This window comes from Mchenga conophoros, linkage group LG1, assembly GCF_057382185.1.
Source record: "Mchenga conophoros isolate Kocher_MC1m ecotype Shallow Benthic linkage group LG1, M_conophoros_male_GT1.1, whole genome shotgun sequence".
Lineage (NCBI taxonomy): Eukaryota > Metazoa > Chordata > Actinopteri > Cichliformes > Cichlidae > Mchenga > Mchenga conophoros.
The window spans coordinates 8215564-8242835 of NC_140526.1; the positions used below are offsets into that span (position 1 = coordinate 8215564).

At 41.6% G+C, this 27272-nt stretch overlaps 1 protein-coding gene across 2 annotated transcripts in view; it reads left to right on the forward strand.

The window, feature by feature from the left end:
• Positions 1 to 27272, forward strand: part of LOC146582857 (synaptosomal-associated protein 25-A-like) — a 41813-nt gene that overhangs the window by 543 nt on the left and 13998 nt on the right. For both annotated transcript variants that reach the window (XM_085245801.1, XM_085245740.1), the window contains exons 2-3: positions 19029 to 19135; positions 21181 to 21222. In XM_085245801.1, the coding sequence (XP_085101927.1) occupies positions 19064 to 19135; positions 21181 to 21222 (114 nt within the window). In that variant the 5' untranslated portion in view covers positions 19029 to 19063. The remainder of the gene's footprint in view (positions 1 to 19028; positions 19136 to 21180; positions 21223 to 27272) is intronic.

The window sequence follows — 27272 nt, forward strand, 5'->3', positions numbered from 1 at the left end:
CAGAAAAGCCGTGTGCAGGTTCAGGACCTTGGACAGCTCCCGAGTCTGAAACACGCTGAAAAACACTTTACGCACAAAGCGAAACGTTTGTTCTCAAAGTGCCCCCCCAAAAATGAAAATCTGAAGTTAATCTATTCGTGAAACGAGGCAAACTGAAGCAGTAAGTCGTGAAAAATACCTGAATCTAGTTTCTGCGCTCTGGAAACAAGTGAGACAGCATTCGTTATCACACTTATTGTTTTTATAAAATGGCCAGGCTGTTTGTGGTTCAGATCTGTTTTAATCCAGAGGTCTGACTTTTCACCTTTCCTTCACTTCCTTTTTCCAGAGGACCGTACAGACACAGTGAACAGGGAGCCGTTAATGGTAACAGATCATTTTCATGAGGGAAAGATGGATGTTCGGTTAGGAGCGTCAGGTGCAAGAAAAACAGAAGCAGAAAAAAAAGATCAGAGGTCAGCATATAAGCATTTGAAATAATTATTTTAAGATGCTAGTTTTTAAGGCCCTGTCTGAGAAAACGTGTACAATAGTCACTCCTATGACTGAAGCTGCGCAGTTGCGACATTAAGGTTGAATTTTGTTATGAATTTTGATTATGAATTTAACTCAAGTTAAAGTAGAAACTGCTCCAGTCTTTCTCCCCTTCCTGCATGTGCACCTGTGTTAATGTCAGAGAGGACAAAGAGCTCAGGCCGACTCTTAAGCAGATCAACAGGTGTGTGTGTGTGTGTGTGTGTGTGTGTGTGTGTGTGTGTTGTCTTTTTTTGGCAGCCTGGTGTTGTTTGTAACTCGATGTAAACAGGTGGATATTTCAATTAGGGCAGGAAATGACTGCAGCACACCCAACATGGACTAATTGAAACATATCCAACTTCCAGTCAATTCTATGTCCTATGTTGTATTTTGGTTTTGCTGCTGCTTTAAATTATGGAGTGCAAATGCATCCAGCATGTAAAAAAAATATCAATCTCAGCTGCAACAGGTGAACTTTACTTCTAACAATTTGTTAAATTTAATTAATAATGTTTTCCTAGGACTTCCTGTGTTTTCTTGTCTATTTTTTCCTCCCTTACTTCCTGTTTTACTTTGATAATATGTTTTCTTGTGTCTCTGGTTGCTTTGCTTCACTTGCTTCACTTTCTCTCTTTATGGTCTGCTCCTGTAGGATTCCTGGTTTATTTTCTGGAGTTATTCCACTGAGTTTTGGTTTTTCCTTGTACTGGATTATTGTTGGACATATTCTGCTCTTCTTCAGTTTATTAAACTTACTTTTGTTTTGTTTTTTTCACCTTAAGAAATCTTAAATGTGTCCTACAGTTGTGTCCTGATTTTGCTGAAAGCTGGTGTACAGTGAACCAAGTGTAACTGGTTTGGTTGATGAAATGTTAATTGCAGCTGTTTGCTTTTCCTGGAGCCGAAATGTTATGATTAACATGAACCCAGGGTGCTCAAATAATTAGCTTCCTGGTGAGAAAGTGCTTCCTGCTTTCATTAGCACATACCTGCCCCCCACCATGATCAATCCCCCATCCTCCCCCACAGCACCTATCACTCACCACTCTGTCACCCTGCCCACAAAGAGGTGAGAAATTACCACCAGTCTCCCGCTACATCTGTCAAACACGCACACATGCCACAAACAGCGTAGCAAACTTTTCCTCTCCTTCCTCTTCATTCGATACTTAAATGTACTCCCCTTGCTATTTATTCATTTTGCTCTTTACGCCTTCCTGTTAAATTTCAGTGCAATCGTCTGTGAAATTGCCACATGATAGACAAACCCGAGTGATTATGCGCCCAGATCACAATCTCACTTATTAACTTTGAGCAATAAAATGAGTGCGGGGATCTTCTTCTGGCAATGACTTCCCTTTTTTATTTTACCCTGTGAGGTTTTTATAAACACATGCACTCTTTAAACTAGTTTGGGCAGCACATCATTTATCAATCTTTTGATAGGGTTAGAACACACACTGTTATTTATCAGTGTGTGTTCTGTAGGCCTGCAGATTAATCCAGTGGGCAGATGTTTTAAGAAGCCCTCCAGTATATTTTGATTGCACCCGCAGGGTTAATTTTTAAAGCTGAGTCAGTCAGAATGAGTGCTGCTTACAGAGTTTAGCTTTAACAGGGTGAGTTTTTATCAGTTTAAGTTCTTTTCACCATACAAAACAATTTACAGATGAAATAGACTGATATACACTCACCAGTTTGTTGGGGACACCTGTTCAACTGCCCTCATCAAATCAGATAATCACACTTTACTGGGTGAAAATCCCAGTGCTCAAAGGAGAATAGGAAGATGATTTTGAGATGACAGGAAGACAACCGTAACTCAAATATCCACTCATTATAACTAAGGTAGGCGCATCTACGGACACAAAATAACAACAAACACAAAGTAAACAAGCAAAAAATTGGTCTTGGCAAATGTATATGCAGAATTTCAAAATCTGTGCACTTCTAATTTTAAAGAATCCAGCAGCAGTAGCACCAACAAAGAGCAATTACTGGTTTAGAACTTGAAATGCTAAATGCGGAACACGAGATTTCATATCTAAAGATTATTGCACATTTCTTTAACACTTTGTTTCATGTCTGGCCAACTTAATGTAACTTAAAGGCACCTTTGTCTTTTACCTCCAATCACAGTATGTTCGATGAAATGGGTGGATCTGTTTCAGTAAAAAAACACGTCTTTTCACAAGTAAATATGGATGTAAAAATGTTAAAATACATATTAAAACTCTTACATTTTTGCAAATATCTAAATAAGAGATGCAGTTTATGCATATGTTAGACATCAAGGATAGACAAAGAAATACTTAATGTTGTTTGTTCTGTATTTTGATCCTGGTGCTTCATCAAATTATCATTTATAAAACATTCAAAATGGTGATATGATCCTTCTTATTGATCACAATGGCGTTATCGACTTGCAGTAACTCGATTCCTTTGATGGCTTCAGTTTTACCCTTACAGCAAGGTTAAAGTCGGTGCAACACCAAAAGTACAAATCCTTTTGCAAAGAAGCCGCGATTATCTTTTAAGGACGTTTATGTTTTTGTTGTTAGCACAAGCATGTGATAACTCTAATCCTGTTGTCCACGCAGGAGGAGAACCATGCTGTTTTTACATCCTTTTCCCCCATTTGTCACACGTACAAACAGAAGAGTGTGTTTTTACCTAATATATACAGCTCTATATGTGCCTGTCAACAATCTGCATGTCTAAATGAGTGCACACAGAGACGTATACTGACAGGTGTCCATTTGAATGTATACATGTAGAGAAGAAATGGAGGAGAGGAGATTGTGTGCGCATGTGTGTGTGTGTGTGCTCTAGGTTTTGTGTGTGTTTGTGAGAGCAGAAGTGAGAGAGAGGCTGTGAATGTCAAAGTGAAAGAAAAGCATGCAAAAGAGAGGAAGAGTGGTCTGTGTGTTATGTAAGTGTGTGTGTGTGTGTTCTGTAGGCCTGCAGATTAATCCAGTGGGTTTTATCCTCAGTGAATGGGACAGTGGGGCTTTGCAGTGATTATCCCTGGAGGCCACAGATGATTGCTTTGAATTTCTTGCATGTCCGACACTGCCACGTTTGCCTGCCTGCGCATTGTTCTGTCTGCCGACTTTATTGGCAATACTGTGACGCTCCGTAAAAGTTAAAAGGCCATAAAATTGGAGAGCGTGGTAGATGCTTTATATATTATTCTTAATATGTGGAAGGTTTTACTGGAATAATGTGTCTTTAATTGTGCAAAGTAGTTTAACCGGCTGTGTTAATGTAAAGTTTAATGTGTACTTTCTTTCTGACCAGCTACTCCGCCTCCTCATGTCTGTCTTTCCATAAGTCTGCTTCTCTGTTAATCTGAACCGCAGCTTTCTGCCTGTCTGTCTCTACTTTGGATTATATAACGAGGAAATATCAGAATTGCAATCTGCTCCATCATCCCTGCTCAGCTGAGACAAAAATGGCTGAATGCTGGGAACCTGCCCCCTCCATATGTTTTGGCTTTCCTAAAGGTGTCAAAATCAGAGCCTGGCATCTTAAAAGGTGCATTTTTGTATGCTTGTTGCCAGGTGGTCGACCATTTGCCTCTTATGTCATTGATGTTTGGCTGGGAAGTCATCACGTTACAGTACAGTTTATCTAGAAATATATAAATCCCTTTGATTTTGAAGCATAAATGGAAAATATAAGAAATGAAGCCATTTTGGTGGCTTTTTAAAAAAATAACAAGTCTTAATATTTTCCTATGCTTTTCCTCAATGATTTTCCACGGCAGATTTCTCTCTGTGTGTCTATCCTGCCTCTCCACAGGGAATGTGTTAATTCTTTATAGCCATATTGTCACTGCGGGCGTTGCTTTGGGCAGGACACCAGCTTGTTCCATTCACACTCCACCACTATGGTCAACCTGGATGGTTGTCAGGAGGCTTGATTATAAAGCTGTTCTCTCAGTAACTGACATTCATCCTGCTTTTTTGAGTCCTTTTAATTTAAAAGTCATAATTTCTTTAATTTTTAGAAGCCTTGCTTTGGGCCACCTTGACATTACATCTACAGGAGCTTTTGTAAGCCCCGATCTTTTTTTTTAATTTTATTTTATTTTTTTTTATAAATGACATCGGAAACAGCAGTATGCGACATTACGTGATGGCAGAGCTTCAGTTCATCCTTTGTCATTTTTTTTTTTTTTTTAAATAAATAGGACAGGGGGAATGAATGAGAGAAAGAGGGGGAGAGAAAGAAAGAAAACCAAAGAGGAGAAGAGACGGTGAGAAGGGGGGGGAAGAGAGAGAAAAAAAAAAAAAAGAACTCCTGGGTCACCTGTATGGAGAAAAAAAAAAACAAACAAACAAAAAAAAAAACAAACAGAGGAGACAGCAAACAACAAAGAGCAACATAATAATAGAGAAAACAAAGCACCATCACAATAAACTAGCTAGTCATAGATATCAATATTTACTAAATAATAAACGATATTGTGCAGCACGCAAGATAGACAGCGCACAGTGTGCTTTGAGGCAGAAGCCAAGAAAGCTTTAGTCCGCGTCTGTGAATACCCATGTGTGCATACCTGTGTGGATCAGCATGCTTGCATTCCAAAGGTTTCTCCATGTAATGATCTGCTAGGGAGTGTGGGGGGGCCACAGCCCCGTCCTCCAGGGTGTGAAGCGGGTATGGAGGAGATCAAAACTCCAGACATCCAGAGGCCCCCAGAACACAAGAGACCATGGAAGACCAACAGAGGGGCAGCCGCGCCACTGTTCCAGTAAGAGCTGAGGAGAGTCCCAGATGAGGGCTCGCCCAGCAGCCGCGGAGCAGAAGTCAGGGGGAGTTGCAGTGACGCGCCCGTGAGCTCCGCCGGCCCCCAGCTGCGCCTGAGTGACCGAGCCCCAGGCCGAGAGGCCGGGGGCACCCCACCTCCAAAGGGGCCCGAGCGAGCCCCAGGCCCCAGGCCCCGACAAGCGGCCGCCAAGGAGTGAGCCGGTGTGTACCCGGGCGCCCACCCCCAGACACAAAGAACCACCAACACACCGACACCTGAGGGAGTCCGCCACCGGCAGGGGAAGTGGTGGTGGGTGGAGATAGGCCTCCAAACCTTGGAGGGCCTGAGAGGTGGCGTCTGATACCCAACCTGACATATAGACACAGACATACAGGCACACACAGACACAAACATCCATTCCCACCCTCATGCTCTCATATGCACTCACTCCACACTCAACCAACGTGGAGACAGACATAAAGAGACGCTGTACACACAATCACACTCCCCAAGCGTACTCTACAAACCGGGTCTAGGTACCCTTGCCCCTGGAGGGGGGAATTGCACCCAGACCCAGGTGGTGTTTCCCTTTTCCCTGCGGTGGGGAGAGGCAGACCACCCCGACTCCGCAGCAGCAGGGAGGCCCCACACCCCAGACCGCAGTCGGACGGCCAACTCCTCCTACTAGCCCTCCCGCTCCAGCAGGCCGCAGAGAATGGGGGTGGGAGAAGACTCCAAACCTCCCTCCACCCGCTCATTGTAGTGTTGATGCATATGTGTTCTAAGGTGCAATTAAAACCCAGGAGGGCATGGAGCTACCTGCCATGGAGCAGCAGGTAAGCGCATAGTCCCTCCTGCTAGCCCTCAATGTCTACGTGTATTTAAAATTGAGAGGTGGGCAACGACGTCAGGGGTGAGGTATACACCCTGATGGTGATTTGGACTCCGTGATTGTGCCCACCCCCAAGATCCTATATGTATGTGTAATGAGAGTGTGAATAATGTGAATGTCTAAGTTGTGGGATAAAATTGAGGCAGAGGCAGCCAGAAGGGGACGGGGGGGGGGGGGGGGGGGGGGTAGCCTCCTCTGCACCCTGGTGACATACCCCCACTCCAAGGCCCTGCATGTGTGGGTGGTTGTGGAGGAGCGGGAAGAGGGAGGCAAGGTTGCAAGCCCCGATCTTAAATTCACATTTCTTGGAGGACTTTCCAGTGAATTTTCCAGTGTCTCCTAACTTTTCCCACAAAGTTAGAAGCACAGAACTGTTCAAAATATCTTGTTAAGCTGAAACATTAAGATTTCTATTCACTGGAACTAAGGAGCCAAGGCGAGCCCCCCAAATGCATCCCCAAACCATTATCCCTCCTCCACCAAACGTCACAGCTGGGACAGTGAAGTCATGAAGGTAATGTTTCTAGCTTTTGTCAAACCCAGACTCATCCATCAAACTGCCACGTAGAGGGGTGTTATTTATCAGTATGCAGAATGTGTTTCCACTACTCCAGAGTGGGTGTGCTTTACACCACTATGAATTCAATAATTCTGCAGATATCTGGCCAGCAGACCATTGGACTGGTGCTTATAAGTAAGTAAGTAAGTAAGTAAAGTTTATTTATTAAGCGCTTTTCATAGACAGGTAGTCACAAAGCGCTGTGTCTTTCTACTCAATTTGAGCACTAAAGCACTTTCTACTATAAGTAGTACTACAGCGCTTTTGTTTATGCCTAAGGACTTTGACTAATATCTACATCTACACTCACACTCGAATAGTCAAGGCACTTGTATAAAAATTCACCCCTGTGCAGAAATTAGCTATAGAGACCCAAACTCTTTTTGTAGCAGGTTGTAAACATGCTTATTTCTGCAGTAAGGTTGCATATTTTACCAAAGGAGTCTATGGTTTTACTCACATTTGGAGACAGCCTCGAGCAACCAGCAGAGGAACTCTTTTGGCTTTGTTTTTCAGCCCCAGAGGTTGCTGCTGCCGCTGCTGCTCGGTCTGTGCATTTGTGCATGTTTTGATGTTGGCCCATGTATGCAGCAGCAGCAGTCAGGCGTAAACGGGTGGGTGAACTGTCTGAATGGTTTAGCCCTCAGGCTCTCATCATACTCTCTGTCCAGGTCACATCTTGGCACGTGTATTTATTGTTTATAGGTCAACATGGTGGTACAGTGTTTATGCAGGAGTGGTTTTTATGACTGGAATTCTGCAATTTTTTTTGTTGTTGTCTGTACCGATATAACAGACACATTGTTTCTGCATAAGCTTCAAATTATCCAACAGATCAGTTTGGGTCAGGTGATACTGTAAAAATCCTGATCCTTCACTATCGTGTGGATTTATCTGATGTAATACAAAGGTTGTCTGAGAATGGATAATGTAATAAATCAAGTGTCAGTGGTCACTTTAGCTCCTGAGTCACTACAGTTACTTTTAGCTTTGCCCAGCCAAGAGAAAATCAACTTGAAAAGCCATTAGTACATACGGGGGATGGATGCAAGTGTATCTGAGCATGAGTGTGTTTGTGAGTGTGTGTGTGTGAAATGGAAAGGTATCAGCCTTTTCATCTTAACAGCAGTCTGTCTGACGCAAGATGGAAAAGTATCCTTGCAGGGTTACGCAGCTTTCCGTGCGTAGGATGGATGTTGATCTTGATAGACATTGAGATTTTATATTTAGTGATTAGTTTATTGATTTCTCTTTCCAATTTCCTAAATTTTTTTTAAAAACAAATAGGCCTGCACAGGATTTAGAACCCCTACAGTTTTATTATTCTTGAGTCCGAACACTGAAACCCACAAAACAGGAAACATGCCGTGTTTCTCAAACTGTGAACCCCACTAGTACTGCGCTGAGCAACAGCAGACGAGATGTAAAACTAGATCTTTGTTAAAAATGTATTTTTTTTTAAATGAGACAAGCTTTTTGGGATTCTTATATTGGGCATGTGAGAAAAAAACCTTTAAAAACCACTGATTTATTGAACTACAGAGGAAGCGGAGCAAGTAGTTTGCCTCTGGGATCTATAACAGACACGGAAGGTGCAGGTGGAAAATCTGGAGAAGAGAGTTGAGGGCATCAGAGGTCACAACAAGAACTGCAAGCCTAGAGAGGAACTTATTCCCTAAACACTGTCCAGGGTTGAAGAGCTGGGGTTCATATACTGCCCGTTGGTGATCAGTTGATGCATGTCAGGTATGTGAACAAAGGAACTGGCAGGAACTGGAGAGAAGTCACATCTCAGGAATTCACACAAAATAAGTCAGCTATATGAAGAGGGAGAGAAACCTCCACTGCATGGATTCTGATGTCACGGCTTTGCAATGCACAACAATAAAAACGTTATTAACTAATATTTTATTGACTAAAAAATAGCTCACCTGCATATGTAAACAGTATTTATTTACTTTACCTCCAGGATCTTTCAGGTCAAGGATGACTTGGCATAATGTAGTCAAAGAATTTCACACATTATAAAAACTAAATGATATAACACATTAACTGCCAATGCCTATCATTAAAGCATATACATTATAATGTTGTTTGCTGCAAAGACATACCTGCATTTGAGTTTCAGCAGGTAAGAGGTGTAAACCTGCAAAGTGGCAATCAGGAGATGAACTTTTCAGTCCCTCCTTCGTTAGGTTTGTTTGGCTTAAAATCAAAAGTAGTATTTACATGAGTGTTTCTGCATCTTATCTTTCTTATCCAGATGTTCACATGTTGCACATATGATGTGTCAGCAGGTTAGGATTGGAAAAGAGTGCAAAAGCACCTGTAAACACACAGTATATGTGTGTAGCACACTGCTGTTGCATTATTGACCTGGCTCCATCCAATAAATAATGAAACATAGTTATGCTTTGAAGTGGTGGATGTTGCTTCGTCCCACCCTTAACACACAAACGCAGCAGTATCTGCTCCACTGCTGCTCGCCTTCTTGTCCTTGGTCCTGTTCATCACATGTGGGTTTTTTTTTTTCAGTTTCTTGGGTTCTCGGTCTAGAGAAGTGTTAACCTTCTCCCACACATTTTCTTTTGTGTGATGTGTTTCTGCAAATTATTATTAGGACAGAAAATGACAAGGAAAAACTGGTCGCATGCCTGTTTTATAAAAACTGACTTTTGTCAGTGTTATGAAGCTTTTTGTTGCAGTCTCATTTATCTACTGCTGTGCAGAAGCTCCAGAGGCACTGAAGTGAAACAATACAAAAAGTCAGGTTTGGTTCAAATAGAGGAGGGAGTGAGTGAACAGGAGGGTGTTAAATGTCATCCCAATAGAGATTTGTTTTCTGCCTTTATTCATAATTACTAATGTCACCTCTGGTACCCTCAGCGCTTCTGGTGCACTACCAGAGATTTCTGCAGTAATGAGAACAAAAGGTGTGAGAAATCTTTTCTTGCTGGGCGGAACTGCAACCTTTCCACAAACCCAGTGACTCCACAGTCTTCATTTCAGTGCCATTAAGTACTGCACATCCAGATTTCATTGCAATTATGCAAAGAAAGGAAGATTATAGGAACAGAAGTGCTCATTTTCACTAGCAACCCAAGTAACCTGAAAAATCCCCCATATGAAAGAGAAGGAAAAGTGCAGCAGCTATCCTAAAAATACAATAAATAAACATATAAATCTCAGGTTTAGGTTAGTGCTTCTATAAGCCTGTGAGAAACATACAGCCAACAAACTGATGGACTGACCTCGTTTCTCTTGACTCTCAGATTCAGTGCTGCCACGGTGTCCTGATGTCCTATTTTCTTCACAAACATTGTTTATCTCCAATGAACACGGCACTTGATTGATGGCGGTGTACTCGGTCTAACGGAGGCCGTTTGTCACAACAGACTGACAGTCTGCTGGATGCTAAACATGAGCCTCTTCACTTTTTAAATCCTGATTCTGTCCTGTGTTAATGTTGCATAGAGTGTAACTGTGCACTTATGGTTGTATCTAAATTTATTTTGTTCCTTTACTGCAGACTAGTGCTAACATCTTCTAAAAAAATTTCTTTGCGGTTATATGTTGGTGTTTGTTAGATGTGACTCAGTTATTGTTTGTTTGGAAGCCTTTGATGTGAAGCTACGATATGATATGAAACAAGCCAGCACATGATGATTTTTGTTGCTGTGTGATGAGCATGGTGAGTGACGAATCAGTGTTAAGCTGACCTCAGCATTTTTCATTTCCTCCAGTGACATGTTGACATGATCCCCCGACTCACATGCCAGTGGATCATGTCAGCAAACTTGGGTGCAACTAGGGGGATGCTAACCGTGCTTGATCACTGTGTGAGGTTTTTTTTTTTGTAGCAACAATTTTAGTTCAGCTTTGGTAATATATATTAAATCTGACCATTTAGATACGTTAGCTATCAGGGTTGGTTGAGTTCATTATTTTTATTTTATTTATGTTACTCATGTGTGATTGGGGAACTGCTGTCGCCCATATATCATCCCCAGAGAGTATAAAACATGGACGTAGCTTCTGAGTCTGAAAAATGAAGCCAAATGAGAACTTTCCTTCTCTCTGATGTTCAAAAAGACTTCTCGTTCTATAGAAGTTTAGGTGGAATGGGCCTCAGCTTTAACCTCTGAAAACATTTTCTCATGAGTTTCTGGACTCAGTTGCTTATTTCAAATGATACAAAGAAGTATAAAGTCAATTTTGTCAATTTTGGTCATTCTAAGAGTCAGAAAGGAGGATTATCCTCCTTTAAGCCTGTGGCTTTAAAGTTAGACCACACCTCATTTGTCACAAAGAAGGAATTTCAAAACACAACATTGGTGAAAATGAAAATACTAATTTAGGCTTTATAACGGTGTCAAAGCAACGGTTGATGTGACGCTGCCTACATCCTACATTTATACTGTCTATAGTTTGAAGACAACAAATGCTCAAGCACACTAGCATCAGTGAAAGGAAACACAAAACTTTCCTGCACCTCTGTGCACGCCAGTGTGTTCTGTATATCAGGCATATTGTACAGCAACTGAGAGAACAGCCTTAAATCTGAGTGTTACAGCTCATGAACGAAGGCTTATTTGCTTTGCCTCACCTGCGCACACCTCAGCAAATATATAAATAATCACTGGTGTGTGTCTTAAGTGCCTGTTGTAATTTGCTCCAGCAACATTTTGTGTTTTAATATCAGCAAGATATGAAAATGTGCTCCGCTTTACTCCAGAGGAGATGATTTGAAGATGATTCACGCACACCGTGTGAGAAACACATTATATTAAAACAATAACTCACTGAAAACATATGATTCATCATGTGAATGGACTTCAGTTTGCTAGTCATATCTCTCTGAGTTTTTATTAGATGAAAATGTTTATTTTTCCAAAGTAAATACATTTTATTTTTCATAGAGGTAGATGCTTTTAAAGCGGGGTTTTCAAAGTGGGATTTGTGTTTGTGTCCTTTAACTGTTTTTCTTTGTTTTTGACTAAAATAATTTGTCGCTAGATTCTTCCACGACTGGAGCTCCACAGTGGCGTGTTAATCGTGACAGTCCTAATCCATTCTCCTTCTGGAGCTTCGTTGGTGCTCTTTTCTTTGGACCATCTGCATATTTATAATGAAAAATGTGAAATGTCTGATTCTGAAACACAACATCAACACTCTCTCTCATCGAGGTCATGTCCTTGTTATTTTCAAACCTTCTCTCATCCTGTTTCCACATCTACCTTCAACAGCTTTCAGGATTAATGCTATTAATATTATCAATCAATTATTCATCAGTGACCTTTCAGTGTCTTCAGTGAACTTTATGTTCACCCATTACATTTAGTTTTGATGCTCATTCTGCTAAAGATCCCGTCCATTTTCCTGTGTAGTAAATTATACCAAATGTTCAGGTATTACATCATTCAGCTACAGTTAAGACGGTAAATACTATAAAGTTTTTATAAAATATGCTTCCTCTTTCCTGGACAAACACTGTAAACATCCAGAGGGCGTTGAAAGAAGAGGAAGCAAAACAAAGAAAGCTACCGGCAAACTGAGAGGCGAGTGTGTGTGTGTATGAGAGAGAGAGAGCAGAGAAAACAGTGGAGACTAAATCCTCTTTTCCCCCTGACTGTAATCTCTCCATGGGCTGAGCCTGGCAGTTCAGGCCTTACAGCAGCTGTCAGTCAAGACGAGTGACAGGCAGCAAGGCCGTAGGTTGGGAGGGGGGATGGGAATGACCGGAACGTGTGTTATGACAACTGTAGGTGTGTGTGTGTGTCTTTGAAATACAGTAGGCGTGTTAAAGAGCAAGCGACTGTCATAGAGGGAGGGTCATTTTTCATGCTACAATTAAAAAATTCTTTCTAAATGTGGGTTACTGTCAAATAAACAAAACATTTAGCTGAGTTTGCCAAGCTAGCACTGCTTACTGTATATGTCCGATTAGTTTTTGCTCCTTGACACTGGATTTCGTTTCTGGTTGAAGAATCATGCCTACTCCGTGAAGGCTGGTTTATTCTCCTATCCATGCTATGTACTTGCATTAGTCCTGTTCAAAATAAAAACCACCTGGCTAATTCTGGTCCCCCTTGTCCCAGTAAAACTGGTCAGAAATACTGGACCTTTGTCTCAATGTATCTGCCACCACAGGCTTATATACTTTAAGTCATACTTGTTATGGAATTGGGCGTTTATCCTGTCATCTGGCATGGTAATAGACGCTTAAAAAGTTTTAATGCAAATTCTTTTAGTGTTCTGGCAAAAAAAAGAAGAGAAATAAAGCTGCTATCGTTTAATCTTAGCATATTCCCAAGCACATAATTACTATTTCATGCTTTCCAAACATGTTCTTGAAGCTGTTTCACCAACATCCATTATTGATTTTTCTTTTTTTTTTTACAGTTGAGTGCTGCTCCTTACTTTCTTGTAATGATTATGAAACCGTATTTATCAACAGCACGAACAGCTCAAGCAGTGAATTCAAAACAATCTCAGTTCCACATTTTTAAAAATTCCAAAATGAAAACAAAAGGACCTAAAGAATTTTGCATAATTTTTGCACGCTGCCGATGATCTCTGACTTGTCGCAGCAGATGGCTGGATGCTTGCTCGTGGTTGGTCGTTTGATTGTTGATCTGGTTTTACCACATATTGTTGACACGGCCCCATCTGACAACAGAGGCTCTCTGCAGGTTTATGGGTAGCCCGTTGCTGCCCACGAATGTCAATGTTCTGCCACCGCTAAACAACAATTTCCCCTTTTAGTCTAAACACTGACTGTGTCCCTATTCTGTAGCCACAGCACTGTGCAATGTACACATAAGTGCTGAGCGTCTGTTACTCTTTGGAGTCGGTGTGTACATCTCTGTTGACTGGGTGAATGTTTTCACACTATTGATGCTGAAGTGACTGGCTGCAAGTCTCAATAGATGCTGGTGATGTGATTCTACAAATTCATATCTCACGCTAGTCTGTGAATGGCGACTTGTTTTTGTATTGAGCACATACACAGGGGTGATAATGATGATGTTTAAGAAACTTCAAAAGTAGCTGGCTAGGTTTGCCATTTTTAAAAACGTCGCTATTGTGTGAACTAGAATGAACTAAACAATTGAGTGTTGCTGTCCTTTTGAGTCAGCAGCAAAAATACAAGTTGGTTTATTATTTTTATAAAATGAGTAATAACTCACAATAAGATTTTATGGGAGCAGGTCATCTTCACCCATCGTGGGAAGTAGAAAAAAGCAAGGTTGAAAAAAAAGGAAAAAAAAAGTCCAGCTCACCAGCGGCCTTTTGATTTAGAAAATGAATGGTTGTATGCTGGACATGCAATACACTGTTTATACTGTTTATTCACTTCAGTATCAAAAATACGATATGATTGAACTGTATTTAAATGAAAATGTACTTTAACATTAAAAATTAATGAACAAGATGTTTTTAAATTTATAAAGTTTCGATGGCTTGAGAAGGAGGGTGAGAAAGGCCTCAGTCAGTATAGGAAAGAAGTAGAAGAGGCTGTGCAATGTGTGAGTAAACAGGAAGCTCTGCCACTGCAAAGAGATAAGCAATCAACGGCTGATCAATAACACAGTGGACATTACACTGGGGTAGATGTGTTGAAGTGTAGTAGGAACAGAAAACATAGAGCATGTTTGAGAGTACATGTGAGAGTACAGGCCTGACACGACTTATAATACTGTTTAATTCAGGTACTGCTGCTGGTCAAAGGGTTTGTAAACACACTCAGACATGTTTCACTTCAGAGTATGACGATTAATGGTGTTGTATTTGATAATGGGAAGGGCCAAAACGGGACCCAAGACAAAAGGCTTTGTTTATATGACACTTCTCATACAATATGTGATGTACACATATACAACATCCAAAGTTAAAATCAAAACTCTAGGTCAAAGACCCAGGACTGTGACATTACAATGTTTTTTACAGTGTCAGTTTTTTTATTGTTAGTGAACAGGAATTTATAAGTAATGCATTTCAGTAGGAAATAGATTTTATAGATAGACTTAATATATTTTTGTAGTGATATTGACTGTAGACAACAGTTTTCTACAGTCATTGGTAGTGACAGTGGCAGCCAGGAATATAACGTTTTGAAAGAAGTGGCAGCCCCTGTATTTTAACTAATATCATTGTATTTGGCATGAATGTCAAGAGAACTTATTCCCCCACCACTCCAAATCCAAATCAGTAGGCTACATGTGAGCACAGAGTGATGAAAAATGTCTTGTGGGATATGAAATAAAACTGGGAAATTTGTGTCGAGGAACATTAAAAAAACAAACACACACATTGGGATGCACAGCAAGACCTAATTTTAGTCAGATAATCAATTAAAAAAGACACCGATAGTACACAAACAGCAAAGAAGCCCAGTTTATTGGCTCAGTGTAATGGTTGACACCCAGCAGATACTGACTGGGACAGCTGCCACCCCACTCACAGCTGTTATGAAGGGGAAATTAACAATACGGGGTAAACTATTTGTTTGTCACCAGCCTGTTAATATGATTTTTAATGCAATAAAGTTTGTCTCAGACTTGGCCTCAAATGACACCTAGAAGAACTGCAGGCTTTCTCATTTCTGTTAGAAAAGTTTGAAAAAATACACATAAAAGGTGACTTCAACAAGGTTTTTTCATAATCTGAAAGATAACCCGTAATGCTGTTGATCTGTAAACTAACTCATTCTGCTGTTGCACTCAGTGTAAGCAGCTCTCCATTATAGCATTAGTCACATGGCTAAAATGTAAAATGTCAACATAAATATTTTAAAGCAAAATTACATACAAGGCTGAGCAGACACAACACACACATGTGCGCGCGCACAGAGCACGAACGAGGAAAAGGACTGATTTTTCTCTTTCCGTTCCATCTTTTTTTCCCGGCACATGTTCAATTATTAACGGCTGTGACGACTCCATTGGGATCGAGGCAGAGGCGGACAGACAGAAGGAGGGGCAAAAATAGGCAATATTTTATCAAACATCCAGCTGTGGCACTAACTGACCATGCTTGATTGATGGCAGAAAACCTCATTTGAATGTCTCAAAAACTGGTCGTTTGTGTAATTTATGAGAAATTCAGAGTTTTACATTGTCATAAAACATGAAAATGATGGTGACTTACAATCAATGTAGAAAAATAACTTCCACTTTTAATCATGAGCATACATGCTATTTTGCAGTGGTAATCTAATAAAAATCCTCCACCACAAAGCTTTATAGAGTGCAGAAACCAACGGTCTGTTGGTCCCTTTGCTATACTTTACGCTGCAGTAGATTAGCTTACATAAAGCTTTAATGATCCTGAATTGAAAGCTGCTGGGTGGTTAAATATATATCAGCAACAAGCCTCATCACAGCAAAATCTCTTCAATGTGATTTGTGCAGTAGAAACAAAAATTCATTACACTTATAAATGAGATCTGCTCAGACCTGATTCTTTGCCTCATTGCAGGCATAATTGAGTGAAGGAAACAAAAGCATCTGAGCTGGTTTCTTTTGTCTCCTCAGCCTCTCATCAGTGCCGTCCCAACCAGCAGCAGACTTACTCTGTCAGACTGCGGAGTAACAGCCACATATATTTTTCATGAACCATACCTCCGGCTCTACTGTGTGTGGCTGTATGAAAAACTGCCTGGCAGTGCATCAGAGCAAAAAAAATAGACCCCTGTCTCCTGTCCTGACTCTTTCTTCTAACTAGAATCATCATGGCACTCCTCCCTCGTTCATCTTAAATGATCACTGGTTCCAGAGGAAGAAGATCAGGGTTAGCAGGGTAGTGGCTTGAACTCACGGCATCCGTCACAGCAGTGTTTCCATGATACTTTTCTGGTTATAGCAGTTCACATATGTTGTTTTCTGCCCCTAAAATTGGATTATAGTGCAGGTGGTAAATGTTAATTTTGCCAAGCTTTAACTTCAGAATTCTGAAAGTCAGTAAAAAGCACCTGTATCAGAGAGAGACCGAGGTTCCGTTCTCTCATGATTCCTATGTGGACACTGAAATATAATCCTTGGACCTCTGGAATTAAAAAGTTTCCACTCATCTTGATTGTGCACATAGTTTGATCGGATCTAGGTACATCCGAGGACAAGGGAAGCAGTGCTGCTGGCTGTATTCTTTTTTTCAATGCAGAGATTAAAGATTACTGCTAACACCTGTGCCTTTGTCTGGCTTACTTTAGTTTGGAGACAGTAGCAGAATTAGGTGACCTTTCAGCTTGTGAGACACTTTTTTTTTTTTACAAAGCGTGGTCAGTCTGTGTGTGTGTGACTGAGATTCACACTCAGTTCTAACATGTACACCTCCACGTGCGTCATCTCGGTATATTTAAATCGTGAATTCAGCTGTTTTCTCAGTGCAGATGGGTTGTGTGTTTATAGGTTGCATGGTAACACTAAATGTAAATGGGATATCTTGCTTTAATTTGAATTGGATCAAATGAATTTAAGTCTGTGCTTCCCTGCCTTTGCACTGCCAGGATGGTTCTCCAGAACTGCTTTTTGGATAGAGAGCTAAGTGCTAAGTAATTTTTATTGTGTTTGATTGGCAGTAAGAATTGTATTCAGCAGGTTGAAGGTAGTTGTGGTAAATGTCTTGTAACATGTTGCTGGATTTTAGTTTGCAGTCATACTTTTACTCAAACGTTAAATCCTATGTTACAGTGGGGGAAAAAAGTATTTAGTCAGCCACCGATTGTGCAAGTTCCCCCACTTAAAATGATGACAGAGGTCAGTAATTTGCACCAGAGGTACACTTCAACTGTGAGAGACAGAATGTGAAAAAAAAATCCATGAATTCACATGGTAGGATTTGTAAAGAATTTATTCGTAAATTAGGGTGGAAAATAAGTATTTGGTCACCTCAAACAAGGAAAATCTCTGGCTCTCACAGACCTGTAACGTCTTCTGTAAGAAGCTTTTCTGTCCCCCACTCGTTACCTGTATGAATGGCACCTGTTTGAACTCATCGTCTGTATAAAAGACACCTGTCCACAGCCTCAAACAGTCAGACTCCAAACTCCGCCATGGCCAAGACCAAAGAGCTTTCGAAGGACACCAGGAAAAGTATTGTAGACCTGCACCAGACTGGGAAGAGTGAATCTACAATAGGCAAGCAGCTTGGTGTGAAAAAAATCAACTGTGGGAGCAATCATCAGGAAATGGAAGACATACAAGACCACTGATAATCTCCCTCGATCTGGATGATACAGCAGAGGATTGGGAGAATGTCATGTGGTCAGATGAAACCAAAGTAGAACTTTTTGGTATGAACTCAACTCGTCGTGTTTGGAGGAAGAAGAATACTGAGTTGCATCCCAAGAACACCATACCTACTGTGAAGCATGGGGGTGGAAACATCATGCTATGGGGCTGTTTTTCTGCCAAGGGGACAGGACGACTGATCCGTGTTAAGGACAGAATGAATGGGGCCATGTATCATGAGATTTTGAGCCAAAACCTCCTTCCATCAGTGAGAACTTTGAAGATGAAACGAGGCTGGGTCTTCCAACATGACAATGATCCAAAACACACCGCCCGGGCAACAAAGGAGTGGCTCCGTAAGAAGCATTTGAAAGTCCTGGAGTGGCCTAGCCAGTCTCCAGACCTCAACCCCATAGAAAATCTGTGGCGGGAGTTGAAAGTCCGTGTTGCTCGGCGACAGCCCCAAAACATCACTGCTCTCGAGAAGATCTGCATGGAGGAATGGGCCAAAATACCAGCTACTGTGTGTGCAAACCTGGTAAAGACCTATAGTAAACGTTTGACCTCTGTTATTGCCAACAAAGGTTATGTTACAAAGTATTGAGTTGTACTTTTGTTATTGACCAAATACTTATTTTCCACCCTGATTTACGAATAAATTCTTTACAAATCCTACCATGTGGATTCATGGATTTTTTTTTCACATTCTGTCTCTCACAGTTGAAGTGTACCTCTGGTGCAAATTACTGACCTCTGTCATCATTTTAGGTGGGGGAACTTGCACAATCGGTGGCTGACTAAATACTTTTTTGCCCCACTGTAGATAATCCTTCCAACTCAGAGGTCACTCAAACTTGGGCTGAGTCCTGAAGCAAAAACACTCCCACTAATGACAGCATCATGTGTCTCTTTGTTTTGTTTTGCTTTTTAATTTGAACAACAACTTACTTTCAGAAATCAGATTCTTCCCTGTGATTTGTCTGCTGTTCAAAGCATCTTTTGTGCAATAGATTTTGTTGTGTTGTTGGTGCACTAACCCTGCTTCTCCCCTTCTTCTTCTCTCTATTTTTCTAGTTTTTCTTCTTTGACGTCAAAGTACAACAGTCGTCATGGCAGACGAATCGGACATGCGCAATGAGCTGGCCGATCTGCAGACACGTGCAGACCAGATAGCTGATGAGGTACAGTAAGAGAAACATGTTTTTTAGAGGTTTTTGTTGTTGTTGTTAAAGTGTTTTTCATTTCTGTTCTACACATTGTTGTTTCTTAAGACTCCTCTAAAAGCTCATGATCAGACAGTTTTTTTCATATTTGTGGCTCTGTATCATGCCAGTGAAAAATGATATCCTAAATATGTATATACTAGGTGTTCTCCTCTCCTCTGGACGCATAAGCCCCACCCACCTGCTGTTTAAACCATTTATAAACACAGGATAGCCAATCAGAAGAAAGCTGGAGCCTGGCTTTGAAGAGACTGGAGCTAAAACTGAGGATTAGATGCAACTGAGAATCAAATCCAAAGCTACTCTAAAAGAATAAAACTATATAAGTGAAAATGAGCAGAATAAATCCACTTTAAAGAGATGGGATTTACAGAAAAAATATTTCCTATAAGGCTGAAAATATATAGTAGTAGTATAATAGAGTATATTTTTTATCTTTAATTTACAATATGTGACAGTTACACTGTAATATTTCTCATAGATATAAATTGCTGCTTTCCTGCAATATTGACAGCTGCCTGAATATTTATTACAATCTATTCTCTATTTTTCTGTCAGTGTGAAATGAAGATCCATTCAATTTAGCCCATTATTGGCTGACGCTGTTCCTTTCTATCTAGTGTTTCTCTGTGGTCCAGATAGATTGAACTGTTAGCTGTCAGACTCCAACTCCACCATCCAGACAACAACTGGCAACAGTAGCACTGCCTCTTTTATGCAGTTAGGTCCATAATTTGTAGAACAAAGACACAGTTGGATTTTAAATCAAACAGTGCAGACTGAAAGACGTCGTTCTTTTTCTTTTTGTTGTGCAGACTCAAAGACTGCACTTAAATCACACCATGGTTATTTGATTTAAACTCACCTGTGGTGGTTTTCAGGAAAAACCATAAAACCTGCGTCTTTGTCCGATAAATTATGAACCTAATGTATTTCATGTGCTGCTACGTTGAAGCTAATCGAGGCTGCAGAGCAGAATAAGGACTACTGTTGCCAACTGTATCTAAGATGGTGGATCTGTAGTCCATTCACAGGATGATGAATATTATTTACAATAACTGTAAATTTTATCGTGAATAATTTATTTACGAGAACAAGCCTGTGCCCTCTGCATCTTTAAATACAAAGTAAAAACAATCCAGCTCTGTGTGAAACACTGCGATTCCAAATCATTCTGCTATTTATGAGCTATTGTTTAAAAATTTACTTTGTAATTAATCACTTACATCAGCTACAAACATGCAGAGAACTCCTTCAGGCAACAGCGCCAAGTTTTAACTAATGATAATGTAGCTCACTGGCAAAGTTACCACATAAACAGGGAACAAGCATAAAAACTGAAATCTCCAGTAAAAACGGATTTTTCTGTGACATTCCAATTATAATTTGACATTTGAAAATGGACCGTTCTCATAAGGACACAAATGTATCTCCAAAGCCTGCAAGCTGACAGATACAGCTGCTAAAGTGACCTCAGCTTGTTTCAGCATTTGGAGCTCTAAGAATCTTTCATCAAGAAAGTGCTTTTTTTGGATAAGGAAGAACTCTGCCCTTTTTTAATGAGATGAGAGGAGCTCAGGAAGAGCAGATAATTCCATGCTGCAGAATAATGGATCAGCTCAAATGGCATTATTAAACATTCATGAGGAGATAATGTAGGGCCAGTGATGGGAATAGAGGAAAGGAAAAGAGGAGAAATGGGTGGAACGTTAGATTGATAGAGCAACAGGAGGCAAAGCAAATAACAGTAGGAATCATGGAATCAGACAAGAGGAGAGGAACATCTAGGTGTAACTATATTACTGAGTGACACTCATTCGTCTTACCATATTAGTGGTCCTCCGTTCTCCCTTTCCACCTTATGTTTTTAATACATTTTCTACGTTAACACACTGAGATGTTGTTGAGAAATTTGTTACAGGTGCCACACCGTGTGTCTGTGTTTGCTCTCCTTTGGACTCTAAGTTAATCCTTTGCTAATCTTTCTCTTACTCTCCCTGCAGTCTCTGGAGAGTACTCGGCGCATGCTGGCTCTTGTGGAGGAGGTGAGTCCAGTGATTCAATGACACACATCACATTAACAGATACAAAAGACATGAGAGAGAGAGAGAGAAGCTGATTTACCAGAACTGTGAGATCTTCTTGTTCTTGTACATGCCCCTCGCCTGTGCTTCTGCTTAATGTCTAAGGTTGAGTTTTCACATGGATTTACTTGGTTAGTCAGTCCCAAAAGATCTACACTTGGCCTATATATATATATATATATATATATATATATATATATATATATATATATATATATATATATATATATATATATATAGGGGCTCTGATGAACACGAGAACACGAGGAGCTGGAGAAATACCAAGGGCTCAGAGAAGAGCTCGAGAGGATGTGGAGGGTGAAGGTAACGGTGGTCCCCGTGGTAATCGGAGCACTAGGTGCGGTGACTCCCAAGCTAGGCGAGTGGCTCCAGCAGATCCCGGGAAAAACATCGGAGATCTCTGTCCAGAAGAGCGCAGTCCTGGGAACAGCTAAGATACTGCGCAGGACCCTCAAGCTCCCAGGCCTCTGGTAGAGGACCCGAGCTTGAAGGATAAACCGCCCGCAGGGGCGTGCTGGGTGTTTTTTATATATATATATATATATATATATATATATATGTGTGTGTATATGTATATATGTGTGTATATATATATGTGTGTATATATATATGTGTGTATATATGTGTATATTCTCTCTTATGGTACAGTATCATTTGAATTACCTACGATGCCTAAATTACTTGTCATTCCATTGAGCCAGGAAAAAAAACAAGATATTGTTGTTTTTACTTTTAGCTTACATGTCAGCAGGATATTCTAGCTTTAAGTGCTACCAAGATGAAAGCAATAAACAGCTGTTCATATGTCCTTTAGTTATCGGTGTATTCACACTGGCTGCAGAAATGGAGACATGGCTTCACACTAACCCCTGGAAAAATGACCATGTCTAATGAGAGAAAGCCATGAGTGACAAATGGAAGTCCTTTGGGAGACCTACTCTACATACCAAGCTTTTCATTCACATCGAAAGAAATTAAATATGTGTCCCTGAAGGGTTAGCATGCTGATACTGTATTAATTTGGTTCTACAGTGTGTGCTTCTTCTGTAAAGATTAAGTGTTATTTGTAGGGTAGCTATGATTTGAAAAATGATGCGTTTTGAAGGATAATCCCACTTATTGAAGTAATCCTACTTATTAAAATAATTATTTTCTTTATTATTAAAACAACAGAAACTGACAGATTAAAAAACAACCTTGTATAATAAATCTGAACATTCACTTTTTTCTGGCACCATCCTACAGATTAGTCACAGTCACTGACGTATGTGTAGTTTTAGCTCAGATAATTTATTTCTATCTTCAGTATGAGCCACATGTGTATTGAAAGTCATGACATATTCAAACCAAAGACCAAAAACAGGATAGATGAGTAAATCAGGCGAGTGTCTGTTGAGGGAGCGGAGAAGATATAAAATGACAGAAGCTAATAGTCAGGAAAGTATATAATTAAAATAAACTTGCATCCATCTTCAAGATCCCAGAATAAAATCTTAGGCTGCTTTTCTGACTAAGTTCCCCTTTTATGCTCAGATGTTTAATTTCCAGTTGTAAAAATTTCCAGTCAATTCATCATTATTATTCCTGAGCCATTAATTTTCTGCCACTTACAGTCGGTGATGTAATATGTCGTTGTCTCGTGCAAATTGGACAGGAGCAATGAGCGACATGAGCGCTGTTTTGTTTTAATGACTGATAAATGAGCGAGACAGACACAATAAAATGACTGTTTGTACAAAGAGAGTCAGCCAGTAGATCAGGTGAAGAAGACATAGACAGGGTGAAAACAGACGAGCAAAGGTATAAAAGCAGAAGACAAACCTCTGCACAGCTGTTATATAATTATGTGGCTTTTCAGCATCTACTCTGAATTCAGGTGTTAACATGATTTTCAAAATGATCCTGCGTCATTATTTTTCGTCTTCCTTTTTCTTTAATATTGGCATTTAGAAACACAAAAACAAAACTCCACTTTTAGATGAAGGCTATTTTTTATCGCTGAGACAGTAAATAACCAAACTGAATTAATACTTGTAAGTGCACAGTTTCCTCCATATCAGATGTAAAAGTGTGGTTAGTAAACCTGCATTAGTGCAGACTTGGAGGGTTTTTAAGGCACTTCAATTAAGTCTAGTTGGTTGGAAAGAGCTCTTAATGTGGCTGGCCCTCCATGCGAACCCACAAACTGAGTGAAAGTGTGTAAGGAGAGCTTGGCTCAGAAGGGCCAGCCAGGCAGACTGAAGTGCGGTTTGTAGCTTAAATAGGCCACTGCTAATGTGAAGGACAGAAATAAACCCAGACCTGTACCATTATCTTGGTGCAAACACATCACATTACACAATGTCATAGCAGAGTGTAGTAAGAAACCTCTAATGTGTATTGAACAACTCATGTCGGACATTGTAGAAGATTTGACTGTGCCTGGTAGTCACTGGCAGGAAAACATTACGTCATGTAGTGTGATATAACATGACGCTGGTAGGTGATGTGGAAATCATCTGCAAATGCTCTTTAAATAACTGAAAACTATTAGACTTTATGGTTTAAAAAAAGCTGAACAGGCTGTTTGTTTTCTGCAAAACTCTTAAGGTTTTACTTTTCTTTGATTTTGAAATTCACTGATTAACAGCGAAGTGGTAAATGTATCATCTAAATAACAATAATAACAATCCTGTAGCAGCAGCGGAGCGATGTAGAGAGAAGAATAAACTCATGCAGCAACTTGAAAAGGTTTCATAAACGAGGACCCGCAGATTATTAAAGTCTTTATGAAAGATGTTATCGTCATGTCAGGCCTGTAGGAAGAGAAATGAAAAACTGCTCCTTGGTTTGTGATACGTGAACAAAGCAGATGAGAGCGGTGGAAATGAAGTAAAAGAATGAAAGACGGAGATGAACACGAGTAGATCAGACGAGGGGAAATGTGAACGATAAACAGATGGATATAAAGAAATCTGTGAAGGACATAAAATTGGATTTCAGTGTCTCTGTGAAGCAGATAATAACACAAGAGATCCGCTGGACAGACCTGGTGCACCTAAACGCGTAGTGAGGGTGTGCTGGGAACGTCTAGCAGAGGCCCCAGTCCGCGAGATCTTCAACGCACACCTCCGGCAGAGCTTCAACAGCATTCCGAGGGAGACTGGGGACATTGAGTCCGAATGGACCATGTTCAGCGTCTCCATTGCCGAAGCTGCTGCATTGAGCTGCGGCCGCAAGGTGGTTGGTGCCTGCCGTGGTGGTAATCCCCGAACCAAATGGTGGACACCAGAGGTGAAGGGAGCCACCAGGCTGAAGAAGGAGAACTATCGGGCTTGGTTAGCCTGTGGGACTCCGGAGGCAGCCGACAGGTATCGACAGGCCAAGCGGAATGCGGCTCGGGCAGTGGCTGAAGCAAAAACTCGGGTGTGGGAGGAGTTCGGAGAGGCCATGGAAAAAGACTTTCGGACTGCCTCGAAGAGATTCTGGCAAACCGTCAGACGTCTCAGGAGGGGAAAGCGGTGCTCTACCTGCACTGTGAATAGTGCTGGCGGAGCGCTGCTGACGTCGACTGAGAAAATTGTCAGGCGGTGGAAGGAATACTTCGAGGACCTCCTTAATCCCACTGACACGTCTTCCGAGGAGGAAGCAGAGTCTGGGGATGAGGGGAATGACCCGCCAATTTCCGGGGGCGAGGTCACTGAGGCAGTTAAACAACTCCTTGGTGGCAGAGCCCCTGGTGTTGATGAGGTCCGCCCCGAGTTCCTGAAGGCTCTGGACGTTGTAGGGCTGTCCTGGTTGACACGCCTCTGCAATGTTGCGTGGAGATCAGGGGCAGTACCTGTGGACTGGCAGACCGGGGTGGTGGTCCCCATCTTTAAGAAAGGGGACCGGAGGGTGTGTTCCAACTACAGGGGGATCACACTCCTCAGCCTCCCTGGGAAAGTCTATGCCAGGGTGCTGGAAAGGAGAGTTCGTCCGTTAGTCGAACCTCGGATACAGGAGGAACAATGCGGTTTTCGTCCTGGTCGCGGAACACTGGACCAGCTCTTTATCCTCTCCAGGATACTTGAGGGTGCATGGGAGTTTGCCCAACCAGTCTACATGTGTTTTGTGGACTTGGAGAAGGCATTCGACCGTGTCCCTCGGGGTGTCCTGTGGGAGGTGTTGCGGGAATATGGGGTGTCTGGCCCATTGCTACGGGCCATTCGATCCCTATACAACCGTTGCAAGAGCTTGGTTCGCATTGCCGGCAATAAGTCGGACTCATTCCTGGTGGGTGATGGGCTTCGCCAGGGCTGCCCTTTGTCTCCGGTTCTGTTCATAATTTTTATGGACAGGATTTCTAGGCGCAGCCAAGTGGCGGAAGGCTTTCGCTTTGGTGGCCTCAGAATCTCATCTCTGATTTTTGCAGATGATGTGGTTCTGTTGGCTTCATCGGGTGAGGGCCTCCAGCTCGCACTGGAACGGTTCGCAGCCGAGTGTGAAGCAGCGGGAATGAGGATCAGCACCTCTTAATCTGAGGCCATGGTTCTCAGCCGGAAAAGGGTGGAGTGCCCACTCTGGGTCGGGGATGAGTTCCTGCCCCAAGTGGAGGAGTTCAAGTATCTCGGGGTCTTGTTCGCGAGTGATGGGAGAAGGGAGCCGGAGATCGACAGACGGATTGGGGCTGCAGCTGCAGTAATGCGGACACTGCACCGGTCCGTCGTGGTGAAGAGGGAGCTGAGTGTAAAAGCGAAGCTCTCAATTTACCGGTCGATCTACGTCCCTACCCTCACCTATGGCCACGAGCTGTGGGTAGTGACCGAAAGAACGAGATCGCGGATACAAGCGGCAGAAATGAGCTTCCTCCGAAGGGTGGCTGGCCTCTCCCTTAGAGATAGGGTGAGAAGTTCGGCCATCCGGGAGGGGCTCAGAGTAGAGCAGCTGCTCCTCCACATCGAAAGGAGCCAGCTGAGGTGGTTCGGGCATCTGACAAGGATGCCCCCTGGGCGCCTCCTGGGTGAGGTGTTCCAGGCATGTCCCACCGGGAGGAGGCCCCGGGGCAGACCCAGGACACGCTGGAGAGATTATATCTCTCGGCTGGCCTGGGAACGCCTTGGTATTCCCCCGGATAAGCTGGAGGAGGTGGCTGGGGAGAGGGAGGTCTGGGCCTCTTTGCTTAGGCTGCTGCCCCCGCGACCCGGCCTCGGACAAAGCGGATGAAGATGGATGGATGGATGGATGGAGATCCGATTTGATGAGCGGTGTCAGGCCTTAAGTCGGAGAGTAAACTACACAAGATGAACATGCTATTTTGTATTCATACAAGCTGTTTTTATTAGTGAAGTGATATGAATTGTAAATTATAATCTAAGCCTAAATAGACGTATAACTAATAGTTTTACCAATGAGGTACACTCACTTCAACCCACAAACTAACAACCCATGTTTTCAGCTGTTATTGTGGTATCGTTATTGAATCACAAGGTAAATACGTGAAATGCATCAGCGGTATTGTGAGGGGCAGAAAGCAATCCCATAGCTAGTTTGATGAAGCTTTTTAATTATGACCTTTATTATTTAGGCTAGATTAGACCAGACTAGTATCGAGGTACCTTTATGTGCCATGTGAGCTGGAAGTAAAGTGTGGTTATGCAAATCATGTTTTTTTCTCAACTCTAGCCAAGTAGTTTTAGCGCCTAATGTAACCAAATTAATTTAGAAAAAAATGCCATGCAGGTTGCTGTGTGTTTCCCGTGTGTTTGTACCCCAGCCCATCTCTGAACATGGCCTTTTAAATAGTTTCAAAATATGCATATTTTTTATTATTTCAAAGGACTGTAACTGATACAAATGCAGCACTGAGCCTCTAAGAAGCTTAAAATAAGTTCACCTTTAAGATATCACATTATTTTTATTCTTCCTACTTCACGAGTTGACTTTATATGCTTAGAAATATATCAAAAGAGGTCTGCTTCACATATTTACAAATGGTTAACATCAAAACAAAGTGCAAAGAAAGAAAGCGC